At 38.4% G+C, this 26,902-nt stretch overlaps 2 protein-coding genes across 2 annotated transcripts in view; one reads left to right on the top strand and one right to left on the bottom strand.

The window, feature by feature from the left end:
• CTR9 (CTR9 homolog, Paf1/RNA polymerase II complex component) overlaps positions 1-22,143 on the bottom strand; it is a 28,839-nt gene extending 6,696 nt beyond the window's left edge. Inside the window, 26 exon segments of the mRNA XM_038406170.2 lie at positions 1,454-1,524; positions 1,526-1,600; positions 1,805-1,921; positions 4,710-4,858; positions 5,117-5,204; positions 5,346-5,411; positions 5,413-5,559; positions 5,842-5,930; positions 6,395-6,430; positions 6,433-6,543; positions 6,546-6,566; positions 6,569-6,575; positions 6,706-6,807; positions 6,809-6,836; positions 6,958-7,046; positions 8,117-8,280; positions 8,283-8,352; positions 8,498-8,605; positions 9,130-9,237; positions 11,600-11,691; positions 11,694-11,747; positions 14,720-14,809; positions 16,342-16,477; positions 17,079-17,318; positions 18,925-19,023; positions 21,939-22,143. Coding sequence (XP_038262098.1) covers positions 1,454-1,524; positions 1,526-1,600; positions 1,805-1,921; positions 4,710-4,858; positions 5,117-5,204; positions 5,346-5,411; positions 5,413-5,559; positions 5,842-5,930; positions 6,395-6,430; positions 6,433-6,543; positions 6,546-6,566; positions 6,569-6,575; positions 6,706-6,807; positions 6,809-6,836; positions 6,958-7,046; positions 8,117-8,280; positions 8,283-8,352; positions 8,498-8,605; positions 9,130-9,237; positions 11,600-11,691; positions 11,694-11,747; positions 14,720-14,809; positions 16,342-16,477; positions 17,079-17,318; positions 18,925-19,023; positions 21,939-21,983 — 2,402 coding nt within the window. The 5' untranslated portion in view covers positions 21,984-22,143.
• The window catches only part of LOC122460700 (DDB1- and CUL4-associated factor 10-like), a 30,257-nt gene continuing 25,336 nt past the window's right edge, over positions 21,982-26,902 (top strand). The window contains exons 1-2 of the mRNA XM_043516827.1: positions 21,982-22,019; positions 22,235-22,555. Of these exons, the coding sequence (XP_043372762.1) occupies positions 21,982-22,019; positions 22,235-22,555 (359 nt within the window). The remainder of the gene's footprint in view (positions 22,020-22,234; positions 22,556-26,902) is intronic.

Here is a 26,902-nt window from a genome sequence, read left to right as displayed (position 1 = left end):
AATTTGTTTAACTGGATTTTTGTATTACAGCATGCAGTACAATTTTGAAGTGATTGCCTGTATAAATAAAGGGTTTTGTTTTTGTTTTTTAATTTGTGAGCAAATAATTAGAAGCCTTTATCCTGAGGAAGCGTTTTCGTCAATACTAGGAGCACGATATTTCTGGGCATGAATGAGGAATAGAGCAAAAGGGCTCAGACAAAGTAAGTTCCTGCTATAACAGAAGTCTGAAAAGAAACACCTACTAGGCAACTTTGTCTCGCATTTCAGAGTTGTGCTTAAGTATATAAAGCAAGTGACAGCAACATCAGCCTAAATGCACAGACTGTTTTTGGAAGTATATCAGAATCCCTTATGCCAATATGACTGGCTGACCTACCTCCAATGGTCTGACTCAGCAAACTCAATGGCAATTGATAGTAACTATGAATGAGATCAGAATTAGAGATGTCAAGTGGCAAAGTGAAGCCAGGACTAGTAAAAAAGTACTCAATTTATAACATTGGTTGATACCTGTAACCAAATTGCTATCTACATAAGCTTCAGTGATAGGTATACAGCTTAAAAGTGAAGAATCACACTGTGGTTTGTTCAAGCAAACAAAAAAGTAACAAAGTTTGCCTGCCACACAGTGTTTTGGAATTTAAGGTAAACTACTCCTTGAGATCTGTGACTGAAGTAGGTTGGCAGGTAACCAGGATATAAAACAAATGATTTCAAGATTTTACAACCAAAGTTTGCATCAGGAAAATGGGCAGGAAGAAAAGAAAGCTGTGGAAGGCCAGCATTAGTTACCAAGGGACAGAAATAAGCCTTAATTTCTTGTGGCACGTTCAACTCAATATGCTCACAAGTGCTGGACAGTTTGATTAATCTAATTGAACTCAGTTCTCTTTATTTAAAAAATAGGTTTGTAAAATAACTCATGAAGTCTGATTAATTAAGAGACCTCGAACAAGCTCATGAAATGGCTCCACAGCTGGTAGTTTTTTTTTTTATTTTCACAATTTCTGTGAATAAATATTTAATTTATTTTCAGTTAGTGAATAGCAGTTGACGGATTTCCTCGCCCCCTTCAATTGTGATCTTCTACCACCAGAAGAATTACATAAGGCAGAGACATAAACAAAAACAGAACTTCTTTGGAGATTACAACACCAAAACAAAGAAAACTGGTTTGGAGCAAAGATTGGCAGGGCTCCATTTCTTCAAGCTTAAGCTCTTATATCTAATTTTTTTCCACTAGGAATGTTGAGAGAGATGCAACTTAAAAAAAAAAAAAATCTTGTCTTCTGTAAAACAAACCAAAAAAACCAAACCACTTTCACTCATATCAAAATTGGAATTTAAGATCCATATTCAGAAGAAAGTATTTTCTTTCATGACAGCTAGGTAAACATACTACAGCAATTAAAAAACGGGGCATAAAACTTTTTTTACTGCTTATTGTTACCTGTGGGCTAACTCCAGTTCTTTCACAGCATTTAGTACTTCCTTCAGGTTACTTTTTTCATCTTTCAGGACCAGAAGTGGCTAGCCTCTGTAGCACTAGAGCCACATTAAACATAAGGACTGTATCACTGGGTGCTACATGTCTAGCCTGTGAATGAAATGGACATCTTTTAAATCACAGAAGTTATCAATGACATATGGATGGTAATCAATTATTTCAACCCCAGACTATAGTATTTAAAGAGATGTACAAATAAATGTACATTAATAACCCAAGGATATGAAACAGCATGTATTCAAGAATAAAGAATAAAATTACTTTAAAAACTGCAATATACATACATATTTTTACCTTCAGCAAAGTCTGTTTGCATTCCTGTAATTTGCCACATTTGAAGAGTGCTCTGGCCAAGTACAACAATACTTCAGTATTCTGATGCTTATAGAACTTTCTAAGGCAATTTTCATACTGAAATGGAAAGATCAAATTACTTAAAAAAAAAAATAGTGGAGTTTTAAGAACTTTTGTAGCAGTTTTGTATTGCAGACAATTCCAAGTAACTTGGGTTCTAGTCATGAAATATATTTATTTCTTGATGGGGGGGAGGGGAAGAGAATAATTACACTGTGTTGCATGGCTCTCTTCCACTTTATTGTATACCATTCTGAGTTCCAAGTTATTGTAAAAACTCGTAGGTCCCTCAGCACTCCTGCAAGTCCTTAGCTTAATACAATAGGATCCTATGCATTTTGGAATGCACAACATTGTAAGCACGCACCATTCATTTACAGCAGTGGTTCTCTGAGGGTATACCAAGATCTTCCGGGTGTACATCAACCCATCTAAATATTTGCTTGGTTTTACAACAGGCTACATAAAAAGCACTAGTGAAGTGAGTAATAACTAAAATTTCATACAGTGGCTTGTTTTATACTGCTCTATTACTATATGCTGAAATGTAAGTACAGTATTTATATTCCAATAATTTTATTTTATTATATGGTAAAAATGAGAAAGTAAGCAATTTCCAGTAATAGTGTGCTGTGACACTTTTGTATTTTTATGTCTGTCTTTGTAAGCAAGTAGTTTTTAAGTGAGGTGAAACTTAGGGTACACAAGACAAATCAGAATCCTGAAAGAGGTACAGTAGTCTGGAAAGGTTGAGAATCACTGATTTACAGTAACCAAGGTAGGGGTACAAATTGTACAAGAAAAAGAATTGTTGGAATAAGCATGTTTATTTAAGTTATGAAATTTGAAATTTCCATTTTCTCTCTCTATTCATGTGTATGTATTGCTATCGTAACCTGAAATATACTCGATATACCTCTTTCACCCCATCCCCTTCACTGTAATTTCTGAGGAAAAAGGTCAGTTTTAATAAATACCTATCATGTTAGTTCTATCCAGCTAACTCAACATTGTTTGGCTCAGTAACTTATCAAAGTGTTGCTGAAGTGTAATGCAGGTACAATCAGCCTACAACTGGGCTTCATGATGCGTTTAGGGTTTTATTTCTCAGTTTCCACTGGTCATTACCACCTTTCTTGATCTAGTGGCAGGCTGTCACATAACATGCCATTTCTCTTTTTCCCCCTGCATCCAAAAGTTATGCAGTTTTCCTTGCTGTTTTTTTTTTTTTTATTGAAAAAGCTTGCATCATTTCTGATCATTTGTGGGAAAATCATTTGATTTGAACTTCCTCACATTTCAAACACTGGAGTAGAAAGTCTCTCAATCTCTATTAAACTCGCAGGAAGAACCACCTCTGGGGTTGGACTGTGCTTTGTCTCCCAATTTCCACTTGTAGTTTATGGCCAAGGATTCTATATTTGGTGAGAAAGCTACCTTGGCTTTGCATATTTTCTGTAGAGAGTCAGCTACTGCAATAATTTTGTGGCTGTATTAGTCTAAGTTGTTATATTTGATTTGTTCTTCCATATACGCCAATACTGGTGCTCTCTTAGCATGTTGTGCATTTTTAGTTCTGGGTGGAATTGTTTGTGTTGGCAAGCCCACAGAGTGATAATGCACTTCTATTTGAATACGATCTTTTGATCTCACTGTGCTTTGCAGTGTAGGAACTTTTTGCTATGCTGCTGTTAAATTTAGTGTTCTTTTCTGCATGTCAGAAAGATATGGGTAAGTGACCCCCCAGTTTGTCCCTGGAGTCCTAGTACTCGTAAATATCTGCAAAAATGTTGCAAGTAAGGTTTCTATTAAGATTTTTGTCTCAAACAGTGCAATTGCCTGTTACAATAGGTTTTGCAACTTCACTTTCATATAGTATAATTTGACTCCTATTGCTATCAAATAGTTTTATCAGTAGTTTCAATGGAGGATTGTATTTAGTAGGTTTTTTTATGGCATTATCTATGAAACCATATGGCATCGCCGTTCTTGTAATGCTTTTGTAGCCATTCTGAAGCTCCTGGGTGTGTTTACTCTAAGGCCCCTGTACACACAATTAAGGAGGGTTCTATTTCCATGTCTCTAATAATGTTTAGTTTGTTCTGAGCTTTTCTCCAAATATCATTCAGTTGATTTTTGCTTGTTTTTGTTATTTTAAGTTTGACTTGTAGGGCACATGTTTTAAAGTAGCAGTTTTCTAGTGGATGGATGTTTCTTGGAAACAACTTTGTATAGGCCATAGTTTACCAGATCCCCAGTATACAATAGGCATTTTATCTCTTAATTATTTAGTATGACTTTTGGGTTTGTGGATTCGGCCAAAAGAGTTGGTAGGATCAACTGTGTTGTGTGTTGAAAGGGGGGGGTGATGAAGTTTCTTGATAGTTGATAGTTTGAAGTGTGTGTTATACACGTTAGTAGTCACACTCCGGGCCATGATTACAAAAAACTGTGCCATGAAGGAAAGACAGCAAACTGTACTTATCTACGTCAGTAATGTCTCTTATAAATGACATTAAGTGACTTAACTGAACTACACACAATCAAAAATGCCTCCTCGTAGAACAAAAAACTCTTATTTATATCTTAACTGTACTTAGGACAGCACAGAAATAAAAAGTACAAGTTGATAGATCCTCTGTTACTCTTGTCCACAGTTGGCAGTTCACTTCTAAATCTAGACATAACCTGGCAGCTAAAAGGACTTCTATTTTATTTGAATAGGACCATAATTTGTTTAAAACAAGAATATTATTCAGAATATCTGAAGGCTGCCAGCAACGACCTCTAGCTATTCCTTTGCTACCTCATTCCAATATTTTAAATGGTTCAACTTAGAGGTTACCATCTGCACGGCACTGATGTACTGCTTCTGTTCTACGTAGATGTGCGCCAAATTCAGCCACACATCACTGATATCTGCTGTTGCCTCTCTCACTTGGGCAAAAACATCACGAGCCTCACGGAACTATCCTTTGTGTGCCAATACAGCTCCTAAAGGGAAAGTTAAACGTACAGGTAAGCTTCCAGGTTTAAATACTATCAAAGTTCCCAGAATGTTAACAGAAAATTGAGACAATTAACTGCACGATATAGCAAGACATTCCTCCTGAGATCAGTAATGTATAGCCTCTGAAAAAAAAACTAAACAAAAATGATGCTTGAAATGCTCTGCAGATTATATACTAAAAGAGCTAAATCCAAGAACCACCACTAGTAAACTACTAAAGGGAATTCAGGTGTAATAATCACCTATGCCATTAGCAGCGTACAAATTCTTTGGATCATTTCTAAGTACTTGCTTGTAGATTGCTAGTGCACGATCTTGATGACGCTTTTCCTACAAACATGAGTAAGAAAAAGATCAATCATTCATTCATCTGTTTGGTGACGCAGTGCACCTAATATTTTACAACTGATGAACTTGCCATACATACAACATAAATACTTGCGCCAGGGAGGTCAAAGGTTAATGGCATACCAATGTACTTCAACAGATGTGAAATTTACCTCTCTCTATCCTGGTGGGCTGATGCAAAGTTTGCAAACCAGACATTACCAAGAGCCAGCATGGAGTAAGTGTCATTTTGTGTGGATGGTTGTTTCAATATCCTTTCAAATTTCTTCTGTCCTGGACCCCATTCTTGTTTAGCCAAGTGAAGATTACCAATTAAAGACCAAGCATCTGGATGGTCCTGAAACAAACTCCATTGTAAATAACTTAAGGACTGTTTTCACTTATCTGTGCTAGACATCTAAATACAAGCCTTAATCATTGTATTATTACATGCGTATTGTATGGAAATAAATTACATTTTTATATACATAAAACAGAGCAGAGGAAGTTAACTAAAAGAAAGGGACTACTTTGGATAACTTGCATATATTCATTTAAAAAAAAAAAAAAAGGGACAGGAATCCAGTGAATCTCATTTGAAATTTTGCTTCTAAATTAAATATTTAAGAGTCTCACTAACCTGATTTATCTGAAGTGCTTCTTTAAACCAATCAGAAGCCTCATAAAAATTGCCTTTATCTCTAGCCATAGCTCCTAAGCGCAAATAGCCTAAAAACAGAAAATTATTTTACATAATCCGCTCAAACAGAATAAATTAGGCCAGGCAAGGATTTCACAAACTGTCTTTTTTCTGATAAGTTTAGGATATCAAGCACCTAAAGATATTCTATATTTTTATTTCTATATATGGACACACATTACATATGATTTTTATTTAAATGCTGGAGAATATCTTGAGTTGGAAGCTTATGCTATCTCTGACTATATCTTTTGTAAGTGTTAATCAAAATAGTTAAAATTTGAAAACAATCTGGATTTGACTTATGAGCTATTCACCAAACAGAAGAAAGAAGGATACATCAGTTACACAAGACAAAAAAATCGCTCAGCCTCCTGAACTCTGTTATAAAACAAAAAACTCAAACATACAAAGAGGCAGATGAGGGCCTCAAAACAAAAATCTTTCAGTTTGAAGAGGAGGATTATTGAACCAAAATAGAAGAATTTCTTACAGTCAACCTAGTTAGGATGTTCCCTTAAAATGTTTTATATAGCTTTTCTGCTTCATGAAATTCACACATTGCCTCATATCGTCTGGCAAGATTATAGGATGTTGTTACTGAGATAGCATTGTAGTAATGCTCATCATGTTCAGCTTCTGCTTAGCACGATCCAGAGATGCCAAAAGTATTTCTAAGGACAAAATAAAAAGAGAGAGGAAGGAGAGAGGAACAGAATGCTTAGATGATTAAATAATTTAAACTCAGATTTGGATAATTTCTTAAAATTAGGTTATTTAAAAAGTAGTAATGTGGTTTAGTACCTTTGCTTCACCTAGGTTTCCAAGCCTAAAATGGAGAGCACCCACAGTATTCAAAATCTCTGGTGGGACATCAGCCTGCACTTTCTCCTGAAGGATGCGTGTTTGCTGTTCCATAGGCTGAGAGGGGCACCCTGTGCAATTGTAAGATTGAAAAGGTGGGAAGGAAGTAGCAGGATGAGTTCCATTCATCACTTTGTAACTTAAACTAAGCGTATGTGTTATACAATGTCTCCAATTTTACAGCATTAATACCTGTATGTCAGTCTGCTCAGGATTTGCGCTAGTTCAATCCACGCTTCTACGTCATCTGGATACTGTTCTGTGACTTTCTTCAAGTGACCCTGAGAAAAAACACAGTACTTATGCACTCAAAAGATAAATATAAACTGTCAAAAAAGGCACCAGATTTGGTTTTTCAACTTGTTTAGGCTTGAAAGCAGAAAACATCTCTTCTGTAAAGATATAAAACCTCAAATGTACGCATATGACTGAGCATGTTAGGCAACAAAGCCAACCTAGTTCATCATCACTTAACACCATGTATTCCGCACCCCCCCATTTAGTAAGATATGGGGAAAGAACTTTAGGGTTCTAACTATTCAGGAGGAATACAAATTTCCTTCAAAAAACTACCACATTCAATAACTGAGAAATTAGCAGACTGATTTGCCATGAAACTTATTTTCAGGTCAGTCCTGATGTATGCTTGTCAGTTTTCATTGAAGCTCAGCTCTGGGAAATGTCTGTGTTCCCTACCAAAAGGAGGGTCTGTCTTGATAGAGGTATTATATACTGTTAAATTACTGATCAGTAAATGAAACCATGTACCCACACTGCCATTCAAAATTTGAGGGAAAAGCAAAGTAATATTTGAGTAAATAGAAAGAAAATCAGTAGTAAATCAAGGAAAAGATCTAAGCATCAGAAAGAATAAACAGACAAATTTTTAAAAAAATGTTGTACTAGTATGTGACAATGTCCTTTTAGAATGTTAAACTGGGAGGATAAGAATATTCCCAGAAATGTGATAGTCAAGTTGTCATTTACAGACAAATCACCTTTTTTTATGCAGAGGAAAAAAAGTGTTTTTCCATATGCAACAGAAGCAGAATGGTTTTGTTAGCTTTGGTTAACAGATCTAGCATGGACCCACTTCTGTTCAGATGACATTACCTTCTCTGCAGTTAATATCTTGCCATTTGGAAAAGTGACTGACCTACTAAAACTATCACCCCCAGTTCTATTTTCACAGCGAAGTAAACCTGATTTTTAGTGATACCATAACTCAGATTTTCAGGAACAAAATTTTCCCTTGGATGCACGAATGAGGTATGAGCTGGAGCGACATACATTCAGGTCATCAAACAGGTAACACTGAGATCCAACTTCAGCAAATAAATATTGAACATACTTTTGCAATATCTCGTTTGTCTTGGTCTTCTGAAGCAGCATAAAGAGATCCAAGGATTTTCATAGTCTCATAATTGTTAGGGTAGGCTTTCAAAACTTTTTCAAAGCATTGTGATGCATTCTCTTTGTCCCCCCGATAAATGTACATTTGACCCAATCCAAAAATGGTAATACAAAAGAGGATGAGGCAAACTGTGTGGCTTGGTAGTAATATTGGAAAGCTTGGTCATAATCCTCCTAATTTAAAAGAAACAAGGAGAAAAAAAAGCAGATGGATTATTTTCTTAGAGTTTTGTTTAGTTTTTTTAAGATGTTGAATACATTTGAATATTACAACGTTCTAAATGTAATCTAGAAAGGATTTTTTAAAAATTCATTCTACCTGTACGTGAAAAGACCGGGCCAGCTGGTAGCAACTCTCTGCCTGCATAGCTTCAACTTCTGTATTATGGAAAGCATGGAGAGCCAAGTGCTGGACTTTACCATAATCCTGAAGATGAAAATAAAAAGCAGTTTTGAAAAAATCCCAACCCATTTGCGGTGAAGTTTATACATTTCTGAATCATCAGGCCTGGACTGATTAATGCAGACAAACATAAGCAGTAGCATTGGTAAGTTAACATCAGTAGATTTAATTTTACAAGTTACTGTTCTTTTCTCTATACCCCAGTTTTAAAAGTAGCAGAAAAGAAATCTTTTCAGGAAACGTAGGTAAGTTTAAATTAAGAAAAAAGTGTGCGCTCTTCTTGGCAGTCTTGAGGAAAAAAAACAAATAAGGGATTTAAAAGTTGAAATTTTACACTTTTCTGCCTATATTAAAAATGTACTTTTACCCTTTGGCCTTATGAAAGTCATACGATGGGTAAAACTTATTCTTTTAACAGCTGTACTTTAATACCTTTCAAAATGCAGGATTTAAAATGATTTTTGGAAGCCAGAAGCAGTAATGAGTTTGACACTGGAGCGGTTACTGTTCAGAAAGTTATGGAATTTTCCATTCATGTACTTTCTTACCTTTTTGAAGAAGAAGTGATTAGCCAAGTGGTTCAGCACCATTGGGTTACTGGGATCAATTGTGTAAGCTCTAGAAAGGAGTTGAACACCATTTTTGATAGAATCAGCCTAAATGAATAATAGATATTAGCACTATATTTCAACATATTTCCTCAATATAACATCTTCAGAGCTATTCTTCTCACAAGTCCCAGGAACTGTGGCTCAGAAGAGCCTTCCATTGATGGCAAGAAGCAGCATCAGGACAATCCAGCCAGAATCTCTTTACTCCCCCAGATTCACACAGAGAGTACCCCTTTGACAGGGCACCAAGGCCTTTCATGGGTGGTGGAAAGAGGAACAGGACTTCCTGAAGTGGAGATATTTTCCATCTGTTGTTTGCCCCTACCTCCTCCTCACAGATCTTCTCATGCCCCGCTATGGTACCCTCTCTCACACTCAACTTCCTTGTTCCTATTTACTGACCCACTCACCCCCAACATTCCCTTTCATCCCCACTCTGGCCACAACTACTAAAAGAGGAAACACCATGTATGCTCATCCTCATCTTGATTATTTTGCTAATATGTTGTATCCCTTTCACCACCCTATATGTTATTATCTCTAATGCGCAAGCTCTGTCCACGTGTTCTTATGCCTTTGTACAGCAACTAGCACACTGCAGCTCCAATCTCAACTTGGGACTTTGAGTACTACTACACTATAAAATATTAAATAAGCATTTGCTTTTTATAATCTGCCTTTTAAAAAATGAACATTAAATCATTCCCTTCCAAAGGGATCTCTTAATTTGCAATAATTTAGTTTTCCTGAATACAAACCCAAACTTTATTGCAAGTCAGAACCCATGACAAGTACAGTAACTTGCAAGCTGGCACAAATGTGAAATTGTCACAGGGAAGAAATCTTATCTCTAATTCTATTTTCTGTTTTGCCATTGACTCAATGTGTAATTTCTGGCAACTCATTTAGCATCTACATCTCAGTTATCCATCATAAAAAGGGTAAATCCCCTAACAAAGGATTAATTAATGTTCATGAAATGCTTTCAGACAATCAGATGGAAGGTGCAATAGAAGTGAAAGTGTTTTACAGTCCAAAAATACATTGGTCCTTTCCAAAGCTATCATAGCAATATCCCTGTGAATTTAGTTTAATGAATCATTTATGATCTCAGGTTTTAGAACTTTTTGGTTTGGTTCTATAATTTTAACAGTGTAAATTCTCTCATTTCCATATACGTTTGTTTATACTGTAGATAAAGTTAAATGTGCAAGTGGAGGTTTGAAGGGATGCAAAAGGAAAAACCATACAGAAATAGAATTAGTATTTGTATTTTCAGTGCACTCTACGAGGCTACATCTTAATTTATATGAAAACCAGAAACAATGCAGAAGGTGATTACCTGTTTGGTAAGTAGGGTGTCCAATAGAGAGCAAGGCCTGGTCTACACTCAAAAAGTTCTATTGGCATAATTATGTTGGCAAAGAGTGTAATTTTTACTGATGCTGTTATTTGGGTAAAAGCCCTTGTGTAGATGCACGTATACCACTTTAGCTCATTTTGCTTCGCCAAAATGGAATAACCAGTACATGCAGTTATACCAGTGTAAAGGTGCATCAACACAGGAGGGTTTTGCCAATGTGATTAAAGTGGCAACCTTTAATGTGGACAAGGTCCATGTGACACTTGTGCTCCTGAACCTACACTAGTTACATGCGAACTTCAGACAGATGTTCAGGTGTTGGTTTGTACTTATGAAGTCTGAATGGCCTGGGATCAGGCCACCTGAGAGACTGCCTTTCTTACCAAGACACTCCGCTACAACTGCAATCAGTGGAGACACTGACAGTAGATTACTCCTTGATACAATGATGAGGGGGGCTACTGGTATAGCATTCTCCCGGAAGTGCCCTTCTATACCAGAACAATTTTACTTGAGATTTGCAGACTTTCAGAGGATGCTAAAGGACTTGTTTTTAATGCCCGGCCTTTGAAGAGAGTAGGGAAGAATGCAGCACTGGCCAGTGTGTTGCAGCGTTATTTGTATTTGGAGGTGCTGCTTACTGAAAGTGGTGAACTGATTAAAGTTCCAGAATTAAGAAACAAATTTCAAACAACAATCAGACCACGTACATGGGCACAGTTTATTATTCTATGTAAAATATTTTTTACACACACATTTAACACACCGCTAGTTTTTAATTCATATTACTTAGTGTACATATCACTTATTAAATACAGGTGGCTCTAAGAAGCACACGAGAGATTAACATTTAATTTGCACTCTTCGTAACTATTCAGAATTGCAATACCATCAACATCAGTGATGTTGATTAAAGTGATTCAGTAATTATAGATATAGATATAGATAAAATTAAAAAAAAAAATTTCAGACTGCTGAGAGGCTCATTTTTTAACTAGAAACCCAATACAGAACTTCACATTTTCCCCATCCCATCACACCCACCTCTTTGTTATTGAGTTCTAGAACAGCCAATCCAACCAAAGCCCCTACACATTTCGAATTAAGCTCCAGAGCCCTGCTGAATGCCAGACGAGCTTTTCCAACTTGTTCAGTTTCACGAAGCAATGGCCCATGCCTAATCGAACCTCAGCTAGAAAACAAAAGCAAGTCATTCAGAATGTCAAAAATCAAAACTTTTTACGTGTATATTTTTTTACTTTAGACAGTGAACTGATACAGGATTGATATCTTTATTACTTGATTCATACTGTATTTAGCGATGGTTATAAACAAGGCCCTGTGCTCAGTGGCAAACCTGACAATAATAGTGTGGTAAGGCCCCTGATTTCTACTATATTACAGTGGAGCAGGCTTATACTTCTGAAGTAGTTTCAGATAATTATTTTTAATTAAATGAAATATGAAAGATTAGTGCAGTCAATGTAACATTTATGCTTATTTAATATCACTTTTAATCTATTCCTGATAATTTAATTTTCAGTGTGCTGCAGCATGCCATTTAGAAAGAACAGTATTACAGAACTGTAAGTCAGGAAAGCTGGAGGTTGATCAGCTAAAAGGGAATAGTTTTTGGTACCTCGGCAAGGGTATGAGATGGTTTGGGATTGTGGGATAAGCAATTAAGCTACGTGTTTCTTCTAAAATGATTAGCAGTGAAAGGGTTAACAAGGCTGCTTAAATTATCATCCATTGATATCAAGTTCTTACACAGTTCAACATAAAGGGAGCAGTTCACACTACAGACATTGTTTCAGGCTGTCTACAGACTCAGGAATAAACAGCCACATTTGTTTACATTAATTGCACATTTAGAAGTTTTCCTTGTAAGTAGTAGAAACTTTTTCTTAAAAAAACCAAAACAAACAAAAATAAAAACACCACACAAAAAACCCAACTTCTATTCTGAGCACAATTCTGCAGCAAGGAGTGGATTCTGCAGCTAATCCACAGCCTAAAGAATTACAGATTACACGTGGCCCCTAATTTTATCTCATGTTTAGGACAGAAAATGGCCAAGTAGCTTATGTAGGTGTACCCCATCTTTCAGTGTATGGATAACACTTATTCCTCTATTAAAGGAATGTGTGACATCCTCTTCAAGTACTTCCTTAATTTCTAACACTGGACATATAACTTCGCTGCCTCTGGTAGTTTCCGCAGGAATTTTAGTAATAAAAATCCAATATGATACAATGAACCATCAGATATTTTTGTATCATTTGACACATCTTAGATAAATTTGACACATACATCATTTGTTTTGTTCAGAATTTTGTGATGTCTCCATTTACCTCTGTCTAACTTCATATTCAAAAGCTTAGAGCTAGTTTCTGTAATCCTTTTGGACAAGAGTCTGATTTGGACATCCCTTTGGTACTTTCTGCACTTCTTTAATGGCTTTTTAATAATCTATTGGTCAGAAATGCATGAAATATTATTACGAACTTGGCCTACTTAAGGTATGTCTACTCTTTGAACAGGAAGCATATTTCCTAGTTCAAGGAAATACCTGCACCGGCTCCCTGGAGCTAGTATACTAAAAATGGACGTAGCCACTTCGGTGTGAGCCACTGGTCACCCCGAGTACATACTTGTCTGAGATGCTAGGCACATACTTGAGGTAGCTGGCCCCTCCCACTGGCATAGCTATGCTCTTTTTGATGTGCTAGCTCAAATCATAGCCAGCGAGATTATTGCCAACACCCAGATATCCACCCCAAATTTATTAATTTGATCCTCACCCAGACCAATTTTACATTCATCAACACTCACTTCAACCAAACCATGGGAACAGCCACTAGTAGTAGGATGGCTCCTCAATATGCCAGCCTCTTCATAGAAGAGAAGAAGAATTTCTGGACAAATGCACCATGAAACCAGTGATATATTGGAGATACATCAATGATATTTTCATCTTCAGGACAAAGGACCTAAACTTCCTCACATTTCCATCACAACTTCAACCATCCCCACCCATCTATCCAACTCTCTCTAGAACACTCCCACACCAGCATCAACTTCTTGGACACCAAAATCAGCTTCAACAATGGAACCCCACAGACAACTATACACAATAAACCCACAGATTGCACTTGTCTTCACAGATCCAGTAACCACTCCAAACACACCAAGTAATCAGTTTTCTACAGTCAGGCACTCAGATTCTTCTCAGAGCATATTCTGTGATAAGCCTGGGATATACGCTTTAACATATTTAAGACTTCCTTCATCAAACAAGGACACTCCACCAGAGAAATACATCACATCATGGAACAGGCCACCCAAATACCCCAAAAGAACTTGCTTCAATATAGGAAAAAAAACTCCAACCACATACCTCTATGTGTCACCTTCTACTCCACACTGAAACCCCTATAGGTATCATAAAACAATCACAACCCATACTCAATGGAGACATCCTGAAAAAAAAAAAAAATCTTTCCCAAGCCACCTCTTCTGGCCTTCAAACAATCCATAACCTCACTATCAGAAGCAAGCTCCTCACAGACCAAAACACACCAACTCAAAGTGATGCCAGCCACTACCACAACAAACAGAGCAAAACCTGTACACATATCTACACTGCTATGATGACTAATACCCACCCATACCTTTCAAGATACATGGATCCTACACATGCCTATCACATGTGTACCTCATCCAGTGCACTAAATAACATGTTAACTACTTATGCTAAACAATCTGTTCTGCATTATATTTAGCTGTGATACCAAGTACCTTTCCCAGACCTGAAGAAGAGCTCTGTGTAACTCCAAAGCTTGTCTCTTTCACCAACAAAAATTGGTTCAATAAAACAAAATTACCTCTCACCCACCTTGTCTCTCTAATATCCTGGGACCAACATGGCTACAACAATACGGCAGACATATCTCTTAGTCATTACTCAGTTAGCAGCTATTACAGAGCCAGCAGAAAGCAGATCTGTCCTACAAGAATAAGAATTTCATTTGTGACCGCATGGATTGGAAAAAAGGAATTATAAAAAAGCCCATTTTCTAACTGCAGGAATTATAAGGACCAGTTTTAGGTTTAAACAACTTAGTAAGATCGCTTCAGTAGCAAAGATTTTCTACACCTTACCTGGACAACCTGGGTTGGTTCGTAGTGCTTTCTTGTAGTAGGCAAGGGCTCCTCTATAATCTTTCTTGTTGAATGAAATGCATGCTTTACCTGTTACAACAAGCAAGTTACAGAAGTTGCTATAGATTTGCCATTCTGACTTTTTCAGTAGTTAGTGCCAGAATAAATGGAATTAGTGAAGGCTTGCATGCTGTCAGGAACAGTCATTTGATTATAACTGCTTTGTGTGTCTTGATGCCGAGCCTACAAGTGTCAAGTATCTCAGAAAATAAAATTAATAAAAGGGCAACAGAAAACAAACGTAAGATTTTAAAATAATTTTAAATAACTTTCATTTTCTTTTCTTGGTTAGGAAGTTTGGATGAAAATTGCCCTAAGCTTCACTCTAGAATACTGACTGAAGGTGTTACTGCTTGCTGACTCTTCACTACTGAAAGTGTTCTGACCACATTGAGAGAGCACAGCACCACTAGTGTCAGCAGGAAAATACTGGTAAGTAAGGTGGACTGTCTCAGGTGACTGGCCCCTTTTAGAGAGAAGGGTCTGCCCCACCTGTGCCTCACTCAGCTCTCCTCCCCAAATGTGACAAATCAGGTAGGTCATGTGACCAAATCAGTCACAGGCCTTGGAATAAAAGAGAAGCCTCCAGAGAGCCAAAGGAGGAGGGAATAAGCAGACAGCCTAAAGGAGGCACATCTGCCTAATGACAGGTTTCAGAGTAGCAGCCGTGTTAGTCTGTATTCGCAAAAAAAAAAAAAAAAAGGAGTACTTGTGGCACCTTAGAGACTAACGAATTTATTAGAGCATAAGCTTTTGTGAGCTACAGCTCAATGAAGTGAGCTGTAGCTCACGAAAGCTTATGCTCTAATAAATTCGTTAGTCTCTAAGGTGCCACAAGTACTCCTTTTTTTATATCTGCCTAGTGAAAGTAGAACTGTGCACCTGCCTGTTGGCTCTTCAGCCTACTGACCTTTCACAGCCCTGGGGGAAAGACAGGATTAAAAGAGGCCCGTTCAGAAGCTGAGTGGTGCAGCCAGCCTGAGTTATCAGCACAGACCCTAGAACGGCTGTGAGACTCTTAACTTATGGAGGGGTAGCCTATGGGAACACTCATACAGAAGCCTAGAAGGAGGGCTGTAGGAACCCTGAATCAAGGGGAACAAGAACTTGATTCAGGGGATAAAAACTAAATTGATACACTATAAGAGACACATTAAATGTACATGACCACACAGAGGAATCTCAATTTAAAATATTTTGACCTGGGAGTTACTTCTTATAAGAGCTGAAGGGGAAAGAAGAGGTAGCACATCTGCAGAATCAAGCGTGCTACAAGGGGGGCATCCTGAGGGTAGACATGGACATAACCACACAGGCATTAGCATACAGTTGTTGATAATACCCCCACCACCACAGCTTTCCTTTCTGCAGGCACTTCCTGAATCCATCTCAGGCTCTTAAATGCGTATTATCCCAAGACAGAGATCTCCCTTCTTTATTGCAAGGACCATGTATGTCTCTCCTTATGAGAACTGGGACAGACTGCGAACATGCATTTTCTACAAGTCCTAAATGGAGATGGAGAGACTGGGTTTTTGCAGAGATATTCACAAAATTCTTACCAAGGAGGGCTGGAATATTATTTGGAGACTGGTTGAGCACAAAATGAAACTGTGCATCAGCCTGGTCCATTTTATCACCCTCCAGCAGACAGAAGCAGGCTCTTCCCACAAGTGATTCTAGATGAGAAACAGATTTCTAAGATATTATTCTTTGCATTTTTATACAAATACTAGGATTTTGTATTTGGGTCTTTCTTAAAAAAAAAAAAGTTATAAAAATCAGACTAAAGGAAAGAATGCTAATGTACTACTTTAAACCTCATTTTGGAATTTTATGATGAATTTCATTCTCCTGCATCAAAGCCTGTGCAATACCAATGGTTAGACTGTAGGTTCCCACAATTAATTTCTACAAATCACATACAACCAAAGTAGGAAGGTATATTGAGCAAAATGTTTAGGCCAACAACAACAAAAAAGGAATACACAGGCATAGTTGCATTAAGAAGCTTGAGCTAGGATCACTTTTATTCTGGGCAGTGCTACACAAGTGCCAATTTAATCCAAATGTTTGTGAAATCAGTAAGGTAACACATACTAATGAGGTTATAAGGGCCTGCCCATCAGTGACTACCTTCCCTTTAGGGTACAATAATTAGGTATCTGCTTCCTTTCAAAAAATGTACTTTGAATCAGAGTTGGAGTATGGATACTATAACAAAGTTACAAACTAAGTTTAATGACACAGTTTATAGCTATGATTCTATGTATAAATGGACACAATCTTTTTTTTTTACCTGATCATACATGATAATTTTGTCAGCCATAGTATACAGCAGGGTAGCTTGCGTAATGAGCTCCTTCTTGTTGTCTTTATTCTTTTCCTTCCGCGCCTGCTGTACATAGTATGCTGCCAGAGTATCCAAGCATGTCATCTGATCTTTTTCATGGTCTCTATAATCCAAGTTACCATCTATTCGTGCAGCTTCCAACAGTTTCACAAAATCTTCTGTTTTTCCTTGTTTGTAATATTCCAACTATAAAAGCAAACATTTTAAAAATACTACTTTTATAGCTATTCCACCACATTTTTTTTCCAGTTAAACCACAGATTTTCACTTACATTCTAATATAACGTTTCAATATAGCTCCATGAGTACTTTTTTCTTAGAACAAAATCTTTCCACTGATGAATTACATACACAAGTACAGCAGTTGTTAGAGCAGGTGCTCTGCTGTCCACAATCATTCATTCATACAAAACACACACATGAAAAATTATTCAAAGATGAAATTGTTGGACAGTACACAAGTAATCAGCTACGCCTGTCCAAAAGAGCACTGGGATCCTTAAGTGTTCAACTGGACAACCAGAGACTAAGCCAAACAAAGGTTTCAGAGTAGCAGCCGTGTTAGTCTGTATTCGCAAAAAGAAAAGGAGTACTTGTGGCACCTTAGAGACTAACAAATTTATTAGAGCCCATAAGCTTTCGTGAGCTACAGCTCACAAGTGAGCTGTAGCTCACAAAAGCTTATGCTCTAATAAATTTGTTAGTCTCTAAGGTGCCACAAGTACTCCTTTTCTTAAGCAAAACAAAAAAAGTCAGTTTGAAGCCTGTCTGCAATGTAACACATCTGAGACGGCAGAACCTACTAGTAGTGTACGGTATCAGAAGAGGGTGAGCATCCTCATGTAGGAGTTCAACCCCCAACCTTCTGGTACAGAAGTGAGCATCCTATCAGTCAGGCTGCAATCATGCCAATGTAATTCATTACTCTCTCTAATGGAAACATACTTTTGGAAAACACCTTTGGAAATTTAGCCAAAGCATACAGAAGTTGAACTTTACAAGGAAAGGTTTCAGAGTAGCAGCCGTGTTAGTCTGTATTCACAGAAAAGAAAAGGAGTACTTGTGGCACCTTAGAGACTAACAAATTTATTTAAGCATAAGCTTTCATGAGCTATAGCCCACTTCATCCGAACAGATGTAAGTTGGATTATAGAGACCATGAAAAATTTGTGAGTCTCTAAGGTGCCACAAGTACTCCTTTTCTTTTTTAGAAGGAAAGCGTTCAGACCATTTAATCCTAAAATTCTATGTTGTTGATTCTTTTCACAGTCTTTTATGGCAATTTTTTCTCCATTCACTCTTTTCTTATTTATTAAAGCACTCCCACTGGAACTGTTCAGCTCTCCCTTCCAGCCAGCATAAACTTGATAGGGTAGTTAAGTGAATATTGCTAGCACTGATCTTGCCTCATTGTGATGCATAGCCTAGGTAGTAACGTCTGTGTTAATAAATTAAGAGGGATTTTTTTTATCAGCACAATCAAAGAGACAATTTTATTTTTCTTCAGTCACCAATGTATTTTTTCCACTATATCTGAACATCAGGACAATGTTTTTTACTTTGAAAAAACAAAGTTAAAACAAAATTAATGAAGCATGCAATTTTTAAATATAGTAATAGAAGCAGCCAAAAATTGTATCAATTCATTACAAACCTCAAGTTGTAGAGCCTCTACTGATATTTGCAATATCAAAATTGATGTAAGAAATATCAGTGATCTAAAAGAATAATTTAATTTCTTCTGCTAAAAAATGCAACATAGTAGAAATTAATTATTTGCATAAATACTGACCGCTAAAGCAATCCATATGTGCAGCTGAGTATGTTCCTGTTTCAGGATACTTATAACTTCATCCCCCTCCGGTAACTGATCGAAGTCAAGCTCAATGACCTAAAAGAAACAACAATAACATGAGTTAACACTTACCATGAATATCAACTTTTTAAATCACAGGTTTCAGAGTAGCAGCCGTGTTAGTCTGTATTCGCAAAAAGAAAAGGAGTACTTGTGGCACCTTAGAGACTAACAAATTTATTAGAGCATAAGCTTTCGTGAGCTACAGCAAATGCATCCGATGAAGTGAGCTGTAGCTCACGAAAGCTTATGCTCTAATAAATTTGTTAGTCTCTAAGGTGCCACAAGTACTCCTTAACTTTTTAAATGTTCCATTTAAAGTCTATATTTACAATATTTATAATAGGAACTCAACAGAAACCCTAATCCTCACTCTCTCCAGCATGCCAGATGATAGATTAGACAACCTGGAGTCTGGATTTTCCACTTTAAGAGGTTTTCCAATAAGACCATCCCCCAAATAATAACAGAAAGTAAGTATCTATGGGGTTGGGAGCAAATACTGCCTCAGAGCACAAATGGCCTCGGCCACAGAAATCAACAGAAACTGGGCATATTTCAGAGAGCAGAATATAATCCATTTTTTTGCAGTCTGTGGGCAAAGGGAGAAAAGAATAAATCTGTCCTATCGTTTATACAGCACTGACAATGTGCTCAGCAATGTAAGTAACATAAAATGAGTCTCTCTCAAAGAGGTTATGATCCAGAAGACACACATATGGAACGAAGGTTGGTCCAGTGGATAAAGTGCTAGCTTGAGACTCAGGGAAATCCAGACTCAATTCCCTTCTATATTCATAGGATTACTGTGTGACCCTAGCTAAGTCATTAGCGTCTTTGTGCCTCAATTCCCCATCTGTAAAATAGGGCTAATTAGTATATCCCTATGTCACAGGAGTAATGTGAGAATAAGTATGTTAGATTGTGAGGCACTCAGATACTATACAGCGAGGACCATACAAGTCCCTAAAACAGAGAGCAAAACCTTTACTGAGCAGAAAATTGAGGCTCTAATCCACAATCCACTCTATACAGATATAATTAAATTGCAGAAACTGGATTTTGAGCTGAATATTGGATACTGCAGTACCACTAACTGTAAATAAGAAGATAGTGCCACATAAGACATGGCAATAATCCATACATGGATGCAAAAGAACAATAATATTTTGCAATTCAGTAGCACTTTTTGTTGACAAATGCAGTAGATCTCTACTTTACAGCTGGGGACAGAGATTACATGATTTCCCCAAGGTCACAATGTAAATCAGTTGAAGAGCTGGAGATACAACCTTTGTCTTTTCATTCCCAGTCCAGCCTCTATCAATGAGCCATGCGGTCCCCAGAATTGCTTAGCTGCTTTACTAACTGAGATAAATGCTTTGTATCATACATACTTGATTTTAAGGCTAGAAGGAGCTATTATGATAATTGAGTCTGACTTCCTACTTAAACACAGACATAAAACCGTACCAGTAACTTCTGCATCAAGCCCATAACTTCTTTCTGATCTATAGCAACTTTTTTAGAAAGACAACCAGACTTGATTTTAAAGATCATAAGTGATGAAGAATCCACCACATCCCTAGGTAAACTTTTCCAGTGATTATCCTCATGCTCATGAATTCGTATTTTGCTTCAGCTTCCAACCACTGGATCTTGTTATGCCTTTTTTGCTAAATTAAACTTTGATCCAACTGCTGAACTACAGGAAAATAAAGTTATATTTCTGATAATCTTCCTGTGTGTGTGTAGGTTGTGGTGGTAGGAAGTGAGCAAATAAGGGTAATAGGGGAAAAAGAAGAAAAACTGCACACTGTACTCTTACTGCAGTCCCTGGAGATTAATCCACAGACCAGCCTCCCAGATGGAAAGAAAAGTAAGTTTGTCTCATGTCACAAACACAGATGGCCATCATTTCAAAGAGCACTACTAAGATCACTTATCCTTGTGGACAACCATGGTGAAAGCAATTATTTTTTGGGGGGAGGGGGAGATTAATACTTATGATTATACACATACGTTACCTACAGAAAGCAAAACATACTGCCAAATTGATGGCAAGTTTCAAACAAAGTAACAGCTAATTGCAGTGAACGATTGTTTTTAAACAAGCATGTGAAAGTAGTATCTAGTAACAGAATATAACTGCTTCACCAGTTTAAGGATTCGTCTTCATACAAGTTTTGAACCAATATCAGATTTAAATTTGATTTGGTTATACTGGGGTAAACACCCGTGAAGCACTCTTAAATCTATATATCCCTATTGTCAGTTTAGTTTATGTTGGCAAGGAACCCATGTAACCCAACTTGATATAAATCAGCTTTAAACCGAATTAGGAGTGTCCACACAGGGTTTTCCACCGATTTAACTAAGCTGACTTTAAAACACACTTTGAGCTAACCTGATGTGACACAGAGTTAGACAACATGAAGTTTAACTATGCCACGCTACAGCTGGACAGCACATGGGCAAACCAAAGTTACTAGTCGTCAAAGGAGTTCAGACTCAGCCCCTTAGTGTCTTTGTAAGAGGCTTCCATTCTTATGATTGAAGGTTATTATTGGGGGAACTAGGCCCTGGTCCTCTTCCTTGTGGTGCCTGCGTGAAAACAACCAGCACAACGTGCGGCCGGCCGAGGCCCCGGGGCTGCATTTCCTAACAGCTGCTTTTCCTGCCCATGAAAACCGGCCAGGCACAACCCCTCTGCCCCCCAAGGGGGGAGGGGGAGTATTCAGCGGAGTGAGGGCGGCTCACAAGGCCCCGGTGTGTGTGTGTGTGTGGGGGGGGGGGGGTCAGAGTTATGAGGCGACCACACACTTTTCTCTCTCTCTCTCTCTCTCTCTCTCTCACACACACTCGCCGGGGCCAGCTCACGGACACCCCGCACAGCGCCAGGGGTCAGCAGGGGGAAAGAACCAGGCCCGAGGCCGCCGCGTCCCCCTCACCTCGTCAGTGTCCCGGAGGGGGATCTCGATCGAGCCGCGTGACATGGTGCTGCCGGCGCTGGCCCCCGCCGGGCCGCTTCCGCCTTAAGGGGGGGGGCGGTGCGGCGGCGGCGGCGGCGGCTACTGCGAGCTCCCGAGCGGCCGGCAGCCTCCGCCTCGCTCAGCGCCCGTCGCTCCGCGCGCCCAAGCCCCGTCACAAACACGCCCTCTGACCCCGGAACGGCTCGGGCGGAAACGGCCCGAGACCCCGCCCCTCGGCGCGGAGCCGCCTCGCGCACAACCCGGAGACCCTGAAGCCCCTCCCCCTCCCCCTCCCCGGCCCGGCCGGGAGCACCCGCCATTGCCCCGCGACGAGCAGCGCCGGCTCCTCGACGGGCCTGGCCGCGCTGGGAAACGGCATCGTGGTCAGCAGCCTGGCTTAGCGGCGGGGGCAGGCCGCCGTGTGGGAAACCGTGTCAGTCTCCGCCGCCGCTGAGCGCCCGGCCCGGCCCGGGCTCCGGCGGAAACGGCTGCCGGGGCGGTAACGTTCGCGTGTTCGGGGGGCTAATTCGTATCTTCCCCGGCATGTCGCCAGCAGGAAGTGCCCTTGGCGTCGACTCAGTTGTGGCGACATACAAGTGCGTTGGTATCGCTTATTTCCCCCAGGCACCCGCTGTAAGGCAGAGCAGCCGAAGCTCGCTCGCTCTCTCTTTTTTTTTTTTTATTTGCCTGTGTCAGCTGCGTCCCCACTAGGAAGGTTTGCTGCTGGCAGAGCTGTTGTACGTGTTGTGTTATATCACAACCTCTATGTGCTTCTTTAAGGGCATGTTCCTTTAGCCCTTTCTCATGTAAATAGCCTGGAGACGCACAAGTAGACTCAAGTTATTTGCTTGAGTAAGGCCCGTTTATGTGATTAATGGTTGCAGGAGTTAGCCCTAAATTAGACCCTGATTCTGCGGCTGACTGTACAGCAGACTCCTGTGCAGCACTCCATTAACTTCAAGGCCCTGATGAGATTTGTGTAGCTAGGCTCCCATTCAAGTCCTCAAAGAATCTGGTTCTTTAATCAAGATCTAATAAAGTATTCAACAACCTATTCCTATCGTTGGGGGCAATAATTTGCCAGTAGAAATGTTTATTCTTTGACGGTATAAGTGATGCAATAATATTAATAAAATAATGTGTCCACATATACTGTACTGTACACGGGTATCAAGCTGTGTACATGCATATACCCACAACCACACTTGTGCTGTTGTTACCCAGTGTTGGCACTACCATTTCAGGGGTGGTATCTCTGTGCTCTGCATCACTGCAGACACCCTGGGAACTGCTTTGCTGTGTATTGTTGATGCTATCTCCCCCACCATCATACATTTGCTGATGACAGTTCCTGCTCACCTCTCCCTCCTGCCAAACTGGGTGGAAGGTATGGAGCAACTGGATGATGGTCTGGTTCTGCTGCTGCTCCTTACTGTGGTACAAATGTTTATGTGTTGGCGATTGGCGAGATACAAGATGAAATATGGGCTGAACTTTGTGATGTGCTGAAGGCAACCAACTATGAGGATGAATGACAATTCTTTCATGTCCCCTGGACAGATACAATGCCAGTAATGGCAAAGGCCTGCATGGCTTTTTTAATTGTGTTTCATTGTTCTGTATATAAACCAAGCCATAAAGATGTTTATCTACCCATTTTCTGTGGGGTGATTCTGCTGCTTTTAAAACTCACAGTGCTTTCTGTGAGCGGATAATGTATTTTCCCCATTCCTCCCATGTATCCTTAGGATTTTGGATATTTTTTAAACTGAGGCAGGGATTGTGGATGTGGCATGAACAGAAAAGTGTTTGCACTATGATGGCACCAGACAGCTACATCATTCCAATCCATGTTCTGTGAGTCACATGGCACAATACCGAATCTGCAGACATCTTTAGGAAGGAGGGTCCACACACAAGTCAAGGAAATTATCCCATTTATTAAAAGTAGTATATGGAACATGTAACTGAAATCAGGGAGGATTTGATTTAAATCGGATTGATTTTAATCATGATTTAAATCACTAGTCAGGAAGACCCGATTTAATTATGGATTTCTATATAAAAGTGCATTCTGGTTGGTTTTTATAACCTTAATACATATTCTTCACAACTCAGAGGTAGATGTAGGTTTCATTTTTAGAAGGTACACACTATACATTTTTAAAGTGATTTATTTTGAAAACTTTTCGGATGAGTTTTACAGCTATATCAGAAAATGAATGATTGGTTATTTCATTTACCAAAGGTAATTGAAGTAGATATTAATGAAGTCATTGGGAGGTGAACTATCTCCAATTCAACAGGTTAATCATTAATATTTGGAGGATTTTCTTGCCATGCTGTATTAGGAAGAGAACATCACCAGGCAGACATTTAAATTGTTGTATTTAAATAAAACAACAATGTTATATATTCTGGATTTTTTCTTCAACAGCAAACGTATAATATTTTAACAAAACAAGCATATGAATTTTTGAATTTAGTTAAACATTCAAGTTTTTTAAAATCAGGTTTGTTTTTGTTAAAATTGTTTTAAACTTAAATATTTAAATATATATAAAAGTAAATTGACTGTCAGCCAGGTCAACATGAGAAACTTAAAATAATGGCTTCTGCACCTAACTCAGTCGTCTTCACCCTAATTTTTCTGTTTGTTCGTAATCTGGAAAAGAAAAACTAGCTTTCCCACTTTTTCAGGTCCCAAACGATTTCTCAATTTGGAATGAATTAATCCAAAGGAAGAAAATATTCTTTCTACGCTGGCAGAAGAAGCTACTGCTGTTAAAAGTGAAATGATCACTTCAGCAGTCTCTAAATCCAAATGCTTAAGTAGCTTCCACCAGTTCACTGGTGTGACTTTCTTTAAAACATCATCAGCAAATATGTATTTATTGAATGGTTCACCTTTAGCTCTGAAGTTTATTGTAGTTGGCATTATGGAGGGATGATTGCTGGATGTCCATGTCATAACCAACTCCTCTTCTTCAGCAATTAAGGCATATTTCTCTTTATAAGATCTCACTCAGTTCCTTCCAAATTTCAACAGCATCAGCAATAAAACAGCTATTTCCCTGCATTTTGATCAAGGCTACAGAAATAGGCTTCAGGGTACTCAGCATGTGTTCAACATTTCTCTTAAGCCCAATGTTGAGAACTTTGGCCGTGACAGCGCCATCTATTTTTTCACGATTTTGCTCACAAACTGTCATTAGATTAGGCCAGTTCTTGATACAGTGCTCAAAACAGTCTACTACTAAGTTCCATCACATTTCTTGTGGGAGAGTTAGCTTGGTTCTTCCCACTTTTTTCAGAGCAGTTGCTGCAAAGTGGTTATTATGGAAGTATTTTGCAATTTCAACATTAGCCTTTATTTCTGGAACACTGAAGTCTTTGGCTAGGAGGTGCACCAAATGAGCACTGCAACTGTATGTTAGCTTTGGACTCTTCTAAATTTCTTCTCACCTTGGATACACTTGCAGCATTGTCTGTGATCAAGCTGCATACTAGACATTTGGATGATGGGGATTTTTTTTTTCTTTTTGCTACAGGTGATATACTGTGGCTATGTGACATACGTGATGTGACTGAAACACTGTGATTGACAGATAACTCTGAAACTATAGAAAATGATGGTGATCTTGAAGGTGGATAGTCTTCAGAATCCTGTAGGTTGAGGATGGATTCTCCTAAACAAAATAAGTCAATGAACTTATTTAATTATTATTACCATACTGCTCATTTAGTATTACTCATTGCATTCACTGACACTTGGTACTACTTTAAAGGTGAAATTGTAAAAGGAAGATCTGCCTATTTCAGCTATTTATTTTTTATCACAACTGCATCTAAAATGATAGTACCATAGAGTAACAACTATATTTTTTGCTCAAACATGAGAATTCAAGAATAGTCCAGAAGGAATACAGGCAGTCCTTAAGAAAGAAGTATGAAATAAAAAAGTTTACCAATCTGAAGATCTTACATGTTCAGACATGTTCATTTCATTATCTTCAGTGAAACTTCCTCCTGAGAAGGAACACTTCTCATGATGTTGTTTCCTTCGGGAAACCAGGCCTTGCATTTCTTTGTTGCACTGTTTGCATTTTGCATGCATGCCTGTCTTACCCACAGGTAAAGGAACGTCATTAAAATATTTCCAAACTGGGTCTCTTTTATGGCCTGCTGCCATTATAGGTTTACTTACCCTTGTAGTGAGAGAATGGTGTGGTAGATCGCAAATCAATGAAGGCTACACTGAGAAAGACCTCAAGACTTCTGGAATATGCTGCTCAAACAGTTTCACTTTTGTTTCTACTGCCTGTCCCTCCCTTCTCACATTTATCTCCAGATTTCTTCTTGTCCAGATCTTTTCCACCCCCAACAATCTTCTCTATTCATTGAACTTTTTGAAACTTTGCACTTTTAGAGAGAGGTAAGGGATTGATTCCGTGTACACAAATTTGCAGAGGGACAATAAGGTTGAGGTCTGTTACCTCTATATATTATTTAATTATTTAAAATATTTTTGCTGTTAACAAGCATGTTACCTCTGGAAACAAATCCATAGTTTGAGAACTGCAAAACTAAGCATCTCTGATGGTATCTTCTAGACTGAGCACTGAGTCCCATTGGGTAGATAGAAAGATTAACCTAAATAATCATACAGAAGTCTGTGGAACCCCATAAAATTGGGTCCCTAATCCATGAACTATTGGAACTCATTTACAAAACTTTTCTTAAACATTACATGAATATATTGTCTCATACTATAGAATTAGAATTTATAATCCCTATTCCATGATGAGATATCTTTGAGCTATAACGTATCTTAATTAAAACTATCCGTAGAAAGGTTTTTTCCTCAAAAAACATTTTATTAAAACAATCTGATTTAAGTAAAAAAAAATCCAATTTCTTTTATTTAAAAAAAATGATTTTTA

This window comes from Dermochelys coriacea, chromosome 6, assembly GCF_009764565.3.
Source record: "Dermochelys coriacea isolate rDerCor1 chromosome 6, rDerCor1.pri.v4, whole genome shotgun sequence".
Classification (NCBI taxonomy): Eukaryota; Metazoa; Chordata; order Testudines; family Dermochelyidae; genus Dermochelys; species Dermochelys coriacea.
This window is presented reverse-complemented; position numbering and strand designations above follow the sequence as displayed.